The 10,264-nt window shown below is 44.3% G+C and overlaps 1 protein-coding gene across 1 annotated transcript in view; it reads left to right on the top strand.

The window, feature by feature from the left end:
* The first annotated feature begins 8,716 nt into the window (after positions 1-8,716).
* The window catches only part of LOC119257758 (serotransferrin-like), a 48,274-nt gene continuing 46,726 nt past the window's right edge, over positions 8,717-10,264 (top strand). The window contains 1 exon segment of the mRNA XM_037525971.2: positions 8,717-9,173. Coding sequence (XP_037381868.1) covers positions 9,131-9,173 — 43 coding nt within the window. The 5' untranslated portion in view covers positions 8,717-9,130.

Below are 10,264 nucleotides of genomic sequence, written 5' to 3'. Positions count from 1 at the left end.
CAAGTCAACATTTTACTTTCTACATATATGATGCTAATCTATTAAAAAAACATTAGCTTATGTTTTTACACACAATGTATAAAGATGTAATTCTGTGACATCAACAACTGAAAGGGGTGGGGAATGGAGCTGGAAAGAGGCAGAGCTTTTGTATGTAATTGAAGTTAAGATGACACAAATTAGAGTATTGTGTTAAATGTAATCTCTGTGGCAACCACAAGGAATAAGTTATAGAACATACACAAAGTACAAGGAGAGGGTCTCCCTGGTGGCTCAAGGGGTTAAGTCTCACCACTATGAGGCTATCAGCAGCCACTGCGGCACGAGTTCCATCCCGGGCCAGGGAGCTACCCACACGGCACAGCAGACCTCTCCTGACTCACCTGCTGCTCCCCTCAGCAGTATATTTCAGTCAATCTGCCTGTTCTGCTCCCCACTCTGTCTCTGGTGAATCTTCTCACCCCCTACATCTCTAGCCTTCACTCCAGTTCTTCTACACATGCAAAAAAATAATAAAGAGAACAGTAATGCATGAAATGGGGGACACAATATCTACAAGCCATATAGAAAGCAGCACAATGACAAGTTTCTCCTTATCAGTAATTACTTTAAATGAAATAGAGAAAGGAATTAAAAAAAAAAAACCTAGAGAAAAATCACTAAAACAAAAATTTGGTTTTTTTTAAAAGATCAAGACAATTTACTAAATTTGGTTTGAATAAGAAAAACAGAGAAGACTCAAACTACTAAAATCATAAATGAAAGTTGGATCATTACTACCAATTTTACAGAAATAAAAAGGAATATAAAAGAGGACACTGTAAACAATAGTACATCAACAAATCGGATAACCTAGATGAAATGGACAAATTCCTAGAAACACAAAGCCTATCAAGAAAATCCCTCCAAAACAGAAAGTTTAAGCAGATCTTAACAAGCAAAGACATTGAATCCATAATCAAAAATCTCCCAGAAAAAAGAGAGCCCTGAAACGGATGGTAATATTTTTGATGGTGAATTCTACCAAATGTTTTTTAAAAATCAAACCTTCTTTTTTTTTTAAAGATGTATTTTATTTATATAAGAACTGGGGTACAGGGCAGATGCGCAGGAGATGAGAGAATTCACCAAAGACAGAGCAGGGAGCAGAACAGGCAGACTGAAGAAATACACTGCTGAGGGGAACAGTGGGCAAGACAGGAGAGGTCTGCTTGCCGTGTGGGTTGCTCCGAGGCTGGCGGGGATCGAACTGGCGCTGCAGAGGCTGGCGCTGCGGACAGCTTCACAGCGCTACCCTCAACCGCCTGCACCACCAGGGAGGCCCAAACCTTCCTAAACTTTACTCCAAAACTGACAATCAGGGAACAATTCCTAATTCATTCTATTAGGCCAACATTACCTGATACTAAAGCCAGACAAGGACACTACAGGAAAAGTATGACCCAATATCACTACAAACATCTATTTAAAACCCTCAACAAAATACTAACAAAATGAATTCAACAGTATATCAATAGTATTATATACCATGACCAACTGGGATTTATTCTTATAATATAAAGATGGTTCAATGTATGAAAATAAATCAAGGAAATATACCACATTAACAGAATGAAGGAAAAAATTCATATGATCATCTAAACAGATACATTTGAAAAGCATTGACAAGATCCAACTTTTTTTTTTTTCATGATAAACAACATTCAAGAAACTAGGTATAGAAGGAAAACATCTCAACAAAATAAAAGTCACATGAAAAACTCATGGGACATCATGCTCAATGGTAAAAGACTTAAAGATTTTCTTCTAAGAACAGGAACAAAATAAGAATGCTAACTTTCACAACTTTTGTAATTCACACATCAATAAAAAGATAAAAACCATATGATCATATTAATAGATGCTGAGAAAGCATTTGTTAAGATTTAGTATCCATTATGATGAAAATCCTTGATAAACCAGATAAATGGGTGGGTGAGAGGGGTAAAGAGGGGTTAACTGTCAAGTCTATCATAATGGATGGAAAATAGACTTTGGCAGTGATAATGATGTAGAGTATATAGATGTCAAGTTATATGTTACAAACCAATGTTACAAACCAATGTTACAAACCAATGTTATCCCAATAAAAATTTATTAATAAAAAGAAAAACATGTGGGTCCTTTTACTGATAATAAATACCTGAACTGGATGGACCTAACAGTTGTATTACAAAACTCAGTGCTCAAAGTTGGACAGAAATATTAGAAAAATCAAATATATCATATTATTATCTTGGTATACTACAACTTACAGAACCAACCATATGTCTATTTTATATTTTATATATGATATAAAAACATCTATTTTATACATGAAGTAAAATGTCAGTTTCCACCAAAAATTATACATCACTTATTGGGACTTAGATTGAGAGTACACTGAATCTACATATTAATTTGGGGAGAACTGACATCTTTATAATACTGGGTCTTCATTCTATGTTCTGGGTATAATTATTGGGTATAATTATTCTATGTTCTGGGTATAATACTGGATATATTATTTTTCTAAATAATATTTAATAGATTGGTGTCTAAAAATTTTGGGTATCTTTTGATAAACTTATTACTAGGTATTTGTTATTCTTATACTTCTTTAAATAGCATCTTTCATGTTTTCACCACTTTATACATAGGAATAAAAATTATTTTTAATGTATTTACCTTGTACCCAAAAAAATGCTAATTTATTTATTTTTCTAATATTTAATATACTTTGGAATTTTGTACCTAGGCAATTATATCATCTGTAAAAATGAGTTTTGTTTTTTATTTTTCAATACTTTTACATATTTTTTTTTACCTAACTGGCCTGGCAAGACTTCAAGTCAAAAATGTTGAATAGCAATGCTAATATTAGATCTGATTTTTTTATATTCCAAAGGGAAATCTTTCAATCCATTAGACCCCTGACTACAATGTCTCTATCTGTCTGTCTCTGTCTCTGTCTCTGACTAAGCAAGTTTCCTAGGATAAATTTTATTTATTTTTTTTTTTTAAAGATTTATTTATTTATTTATACATGCACTGGGTACAGTCAGAAGCGCGGGAGGGTGAGAGAATTCACCAGAGCCAGAGCGGGGAGCAGAGCAGGCAGAAGGACCGAAGTACACTGCTGAGGGGAGCAGCGGGTGGCAGGAGAGGTCTGCGCACCATGTGGGACCCTCACCCCGTGGTCGGGGATCGAACCGGTGCTGCAGAGGCTGCGGGCAGCTTCGCAACCCAGCTCTCAACTGCTGCACCACCGTGGAGGCCCAACCTAGGATAAATTTTAAAGCCATGATTGCATGTTAACTTTAGCTAAATGATTGCATGTTAACTTTAGCTAAAGTAATTCTGGTATTTGGGGCCTCCCTGGTGGCACAGATGGTTAAGATGCAACATATGAAACAATCTGTAGCCACTGCAGCATGAGTTCAATTCCCAGCCAGGGAGAAACCCACATGGCACAGCAGACCTTTCCTATCTCACACACTGCTCCCCTCAGCAGTGTGTTTCAGTCAATCTGCCTGTTTTGTTCCTCTGGTGAATCTTCTCACCCCTATACCTCTGGCCTCTACCCTGGTTCTTGTATGCATAAATAAATAAATCTTTAAAAATAAAAAATAAAGTAATTCTATACTTATCAACAAATTTATATAATCTTTCTCCATTATTTTCATGGACTTTTTTCAAAATATAACTTGCATTCTAGAATAAGCCCAACTTGGTAATGATTTGGTATCCCTTTTAAATATTGATGGATTTAATTTGCTGATATTTTGTTTGGGTATTTTTTTAACTTTGTCATTATGTCCTTGATGGATCTGCTTTCAATCTGTTCTTACTGTCTCAGCAAATTCTTCAGGAAATACTCCTTTTTCTGTTCCCTGCATGAGCATGTATAAAATTGTTCTAATTTTTCTTAACTGCTTGATAGATTCGCAGGCTCTAGATTGATCTTCATAAAAAGGATATTTGCATGGACTCCCCTGGGAAAGAAAGGAAACCTGAGAATCTTCCTTTCTTTAAGGACGTCTGAGGGGTAGAACTGAAACAGAGGTAAGGATATCTGGCATTTCAAATTGCCTGATATTTTCCCAAAAGGACCTTGCCTGTCCTTGTACCACCTACTTTGCCACACTGTCCCTGAGCCAGCAGGCATATGGGATAACATGTGTGTGAGCCTCCGTTCTCAGTACAGAATCCACCTTCTTGATGACCCAGACTCAGGTCTTGCACAGAAGCCCTGGTTTTGGGCAGAGAGCAAGGAGGGGGAGGCAGAGGAGAGGCTGGGTCAAGCAGACAGAGGCTCTTTGTTTGCTCTGCTTCTTTGTAAATGAGGCAACACTTGGAAACAAATATTGGTTCAGAGGACCAGTGCTTTCCTGTCCCTCCTCCTCAGGTCAGCTACCCAACCCCGGGCACGTACACACAAGTTCAGCTTTTTCTACAAGAGGGCTAATCCGATTGAAATGTAAGAAGAGGTTTTTGCAGTTTATGGTAAAAAAAAAAAGGGTCAAGATTTGGTTTGGTCTGGGCAGCACCCTATCTGCCCATTTGTGACGATGCATGTGATTCCTTTAACCAACTCTCTCCCTCTGCAGGGCCACAGCCTTCCTGCCTGCCCATGACCTGTATCATGGCGGGACTTCTCCTCACTGACCTTCCACAGAGGCAGCTCTCCTGAAGGCCGCCGCTGCCTGCAACCATGCAGGCCTCTCTCAGCAAACCTGTCCTTTTCGGGGCAGCTCTTCCTGCCCGCTTGTGTCTATGCACGTGTCCTTTATTCGTCCATCCCTTTCCCTAATACACCTATTCTTCAAATGTAAAAAAATAAAAAATAAAATAAAATGAATAAAAATAAAAAAAAATAAAGTCTTGGTTTGATCTGTAACTGAAGCCCTTAGTAACTTTCCTCATCCTCCCTCCCACCCTCTCTTTCTTCTCCCTTCCTCCTTCCTTCTTTCCCTTTCCCCCGCTCTTCCTCTCTTTCCCCTTCCTCTTCTGTAAAAATAAAGGTCAGTGTCAAGAAGGCACCTGTGGCCTAGAGAAGGTGGGCCCAGACTCTGAGGGAGGATCTGTCATTTTATTATAGTCCACATCTGCAAAGTGGGTTTGTGATCTTTGTGATCTTTTTTAAAATTTTTTTAAAGATTTATTTATTTTATCTACACAAGGACCGGGGTATAGGCCAGATGCCTGGGAGGGTGAGAGGATTCACCAGAGCCAGAGCGGGGGACAGAACAGGCAGACTGATGAAATACACTGCTGAGGGGAGCAGCGGGCGCGACAGGAGAGGTCTGCCACACCATGTAGGACCCTCTCCCGCCGGCCGTGATTGAACCCATGCTGCAGCAGCTGTGGACAGCTTCACAGCGCTGCGCTCAACTGCTTGAGCCACCAGGGGAGGCCCATGAGATCTTATCTCTTAAGGTAACTGGTCAAGATCCCAAGATCTTGCCCTAGGACAGTACCTGATGCATGGAAGGGCTGAAAACATGATACTGAATTGGGCTGGAGTCTGGGAGACAGACCCCAGTGGCTCTTGGTCCTTGTCTCTCCGAGGAAAGAATTCAACATCGAGATCAGGGTTAGGCAGAAAAGCAAGACATTTATTGTTGGGTAAGTAGGACAGGAAAGCTCTATGAGCAGAGAGGGGTCCTGAAAGAGTTGCCACTGAAGGGTCAAGAAGCAGGAGTTTATATGGGCATGGAGAGAGGGCCCAGGGTTTAGGTATCTCGGTGTCGTGTCCCCTGCTGATTGGTTGTGAGCCCACTGGGTCTCCTTTTTTTGGGTAATTTGTTTCGTCTTCCCAGAATGAGCTTTTGGCTGTCTCTTTGTTATTGTGCTAGTTTTCTGAACATCCTGTTTTTGCTGAGTTGGGGCATCCTGACCCTGACTAGCTGCCTGTTCCCAATCTCACTTCCTCATTCGATACTGCCCCTCCTTTTGAGCACAATAAGCTAATATGTCTGAGATTCTGCAGTTGGGCCACACATACCTCTCTCAGATACTCTAGCCTCCCTGCAGACCAAAACCTGCCTGTGGAGGAATTGTAGGCTGTCCACCCTTCTGTCAGTGGGGCCACCAGTGAGACCCTGGGTCTTTCCAGTATCCCAGTTCCTGGTGAATGGGTATGTGCACTCTGGAGCCACATGGCCTGATTTTGCATGTGACTCACCAGCTCACTTTGGATAAGTTATTGACCTCTCAGAGTGCGCGTTTCCTCATCTCATCTGTGAAATGGGGATTCTAATGCACCATCACAGAAGGCCATGGTAAATTTCCTGTGCAGCTCTCAGTGTGTGTTAACCATCAAGTTGTAAGAGAGAGACACTCAGGTTCCTGACTAAGGAGCGCCTCTGGTACAGAATTAAACACCATAAGGGAGAACACAGAGCACAATTGTCACAGGCCACCAGGGAAATGAAATACTGTGTTGTTAACCTTTCACCACCACATACCCCCATATACATTACAGATGTGGGCAAAGCCATGTGACCAGGCTCATGCACACATGTACATCCCACTGTCAACCTCACTCCGACCTCCAAAGAATAGCAGACACAGGGTTCTGTGCTTGTCCTTCTCTGGAACCGGAAGCAAAGCCCTGGGTCCCGACCCATGATGTAGAGGACTTGGAACTCCTGCTCTCCATGTCACACCCGACCTTCCTCCAGATCTGTGGGCTCTGCAAGTCATCCCCTGCACCTCTCTTGGGCTGCACTCAGAGGGCTCCACTGACACAGGGCATGGGGTAGGCTGGTCTGGAGAGGACACAGTCTGGCTACCGTGGTCCCTCCGGGCTTAGGGTAGGCTGTCCCTGGCAGGGAGTAGTTGCCTCAGGAAAGGGTCACTGTGAGTGCCAGAGGGAGGGTAGGAGGGAAGAATGAAGGTCTGTCTGCCTTCCATGACCCCCACTGAGCTTTCCTGAGCTTGTGGATTGATCAACATTCAGCTATTCTCCTTCTTCCTTCCTGGCTGACCCTGTGAGCTGGCTGCCTTTGCCTAGAGAAGGCATCAGTGGCTGTGGGCACTGGGCTGGCAGAGCCCCTGCCATCCAGCCAGCTCCTGACTTTCCCTCTCCATCTTCATTTCTGTACTTCAAAGTCCTGCTCATGAAGCCAAACTCCCATCCCCACCCCACCCGATGCCTGTTGCAGGGGGCTGTAGGAATATGCCCCTCCTGACAAGATTTGGGTTTCCCATGATTTGAGCAGGAGGGTCCACGAGGGCCAGGAACAGGAAGACAGGGGCGCAGCAACCAATCTTCCTCATTGGGAGGCAGGTGATGGGATGGCAGGCTCTTCTTACATCCCCACTGTAAACAGAAACCCGGATAAAACAGTGTTTTCTAAAGTGGGGTGTGGACAACCCCTTGCATATGAGATGATCTACTGGGGTGTTGGAGAATATATCCTAACTTCTAGTGATGTCTATTTTCATTACAACAGATTAACAACAGTCACTCCGTAATATGTTAATTCACACTGTCTCCCTCCTGGTCTATAGGGCAGGTAGACACAGATCATGTGGAAACTGCGAGGTATCCTGAGGGAAAAGGGGAACACTTTAAAGGCGGTGGAGTAGAGAAGGGGGTGCTGGATGTTGTGACTTTCTGATCTGTCATTTGCTCTGCCTTTGTGGTTTACATATGTTCATTAAAATGCATGTACAGATTAGGTGATGTGATGTAATCAACTAAACTTTACAAGCTGCACAAGTGCCATAAATCAATTCCTGCAGAGAATTAGAAGATGATTCTGATGGCACAAATACAAGTGAACAAGAACAAAAATGTCAGCAATTATGTCTTTATTGGGATAAATTATTTTCTTGGTATAAATTATTTAGTATAGAGCCAAAAAACCATGATCATCTGATCAGATTGAATAAGAAGCAAGTTTTTGGAGAGCCATAAAATCACCTTGATGAGGCTCTAGGGTGTGGATTTACTACATCTTCCATCAGAAACCTTGACCTTTCACCAAGAGCATATCTTGCCTGGAGGTATTATTTATTTACAGAAGGCAGCATATGAAGAAGGACATTTAAAAATGAATGTTTCAACTTTGTCTCATCCATTTATAAATTGCTATTTCTTTCATAGTTGAAATATACACAATATATTAGTTTCCAAAAGTTCGTATTTTGAAAGTCATGTCACTCCCAATACATTTTTTTTTAAGTTAAATTAGTATAATATAGGATCTTATTTTTCCTGATCAGAAGAATCAGAAAGACCTGGAGGGAGCTTAGCTGGAGGTAGCCAAGGATGGCCCAGGGCAGGGAGATCAGTCTGTGCACATTTGTTACTTTGTGATTTTCAGTCTTGATCACCCCCATTCCTGAGCAGCTTTTCTTGTGGGAGAGAAATGTCTCCTCCGTGACTTGCCCCAGGGTAAGGTATCTGGCAGACTGCATGAGGGAAGGAAGGTTTCCAGTCCAGGAGCCTTAGCTCAGCGGGCCCCGGGAAGAGAGTGGCTTCTGATTGGGGCCTTCAAGAGCTCAGGAGAGTTTTCCAGGACACCCGGGAACAAGTGAAGGGTGTTGAGAGCACTGTCTTTGACTTGAGGTCATTTTTATTTTCCTCTGATACCCTCTCCCAGGGAGGTTTTTTCCCGTCATTCTCCTGCCCTCATGTGGCTCTGCGCCATCCCTTCCCTCGCCCGCTCAGCGCTTTCATCCGCGGAGGGAACGCACAAGACTGCGCAGGACCAGCTCTAGCGCCCAGGCATTCCGCAACAGAGCCTCCCGGCTCCCCACCACCCCACCCCCAGCTCGCGGTAGCCGTTCCTGGCACAGAGGGGGCACGCATTAGCAAGGGGGTAATCTTTCTTTAATTCCCTTCCTATCAGCACTTTTGGGCTCGATGCCATCCTCGGGTCTGTCCCGAAGCTCGAGCTCGGGAAATGAGGTGATCAGCAGGGGTGAGGAATGAAGGGGGAGGGCCGAGGGAAGATTGGGCAAGCCGGCTGCGCAAACACGGGAGGACAAAGATTGCGCTGGGTTGGCCGGCTCAGGGATAAAGGCGCGCTGTGCGCAGGAGGGCGGCGCAGAAGCTGGTCAGTCCGTGCTCGCGAGCGCACGCAGCGGACCCGGGAGGATGAGGCTCGCCATCCGTGCCCTGCTGGCCTGCGCGGTGCTGGGTGAGTGAGCGCGCACGGCAGCGCCAAGTTACCAGCGCGGACGCGCCTTACCTACCCCGCTCCACCCTGGGATCCGCGCTGCGCTTGGACTGGAAGCAGGATGGCCTTTGCTTCCCCGGTCCCGCCCGTACCCCTGCACCTGCTTCAGCGCCTCAGGGACATCTCTGCCCTTGCTCTTATTTGCAGCTCCTGCTTGTATCTCTGCCACCTTTGCACGTTCTCCCTTTTTGCTTTCTTAGTCCAGTAAGTCATGTAGTCGTGCAACAGAATAAAATAGAGCATTTCTTTCGTGTTTATCAAATCCCCTTGGGGTGGCTTTCTCAGTCCAGTTCAAACTGGTTAGGGGGGCATTCATGGCCTCACCGGATTTCACCCGACCCCTTCGCAGTCTGACATGCCATGGGTGCCCTTGGTAATGATGAAGTCCTGCATGTGAGGCAGGGCCTCTGAGCGGCTCAGAACATGGAATTTGAAGTCAGAGCTCGGGTCCTCATCAGTGAGAAGGGTAGGTATAGTCTCAGCCTGCGAGAGTCAGGTGAAGTCAAGGATCCAGGTACTAGCAGAGTGGACTTGATTGCACACATTCGTGCTGTGATGTCCTTCACTGGATCACCTCTCTCGCTTTCACAACCTGCTGGGATTCTTGCACCCTTTTTGTCCTTTACACCTTTGAAGATTTCCATGTTTAGTTATTTGTCACTCATGAAAAAAGTTTCCCCTTGAGAGTCAACCCCACAGTAGTTGCTTTTACCCCCCACAGCCCCCACCTCAGATACACACATCTTATAGCTCTGTGTAAAGTGAATGCATGATTTAGGACAAATTTCTACCCACAGGACCTCAGCAGAGAAGTTTCCCAGCAGAGTCTAGTTGGGTGGTTTGGGGGGGCGGGGGGTCTGCACCAGCTCCTGATGCCTCCTGTAATTTCCCATGGCAGAGGTGGAATAAGGGTGATTGGTCTCTGGATCCATCCTGGAAAACTGGCACCCTCCTCCTCTCCAGCTTTGCGCTGATCACAGAGTGGAGATGACAGGAGGTTGAGGGGGCAGTGCCAGTGCTCCTGTAATGGGGATGATACATCTGTAACTATA

The sequence above is a fragment of the Talpa occidentalis genome, unplaced genomic scaffold, assembly GCF_014898055.3.
Source record: "Talpa occidentalis isolate TD23 unplaced genomic scaffold, MPIMG_talOcc4v2.1 talOcc4.4, whole genome shotgun sequence".
NCBI lineage: Eukaryota > Metazoa > Chordata > Mammalia > Eulipotyphla > Talpidae > Talpa > Talpa occidentalis.
The sequence above is the reverse complement of the archived record's forward strand: the minus strand, read 5'-3'. Positions and strand labels throughout refer to the sequence as shown.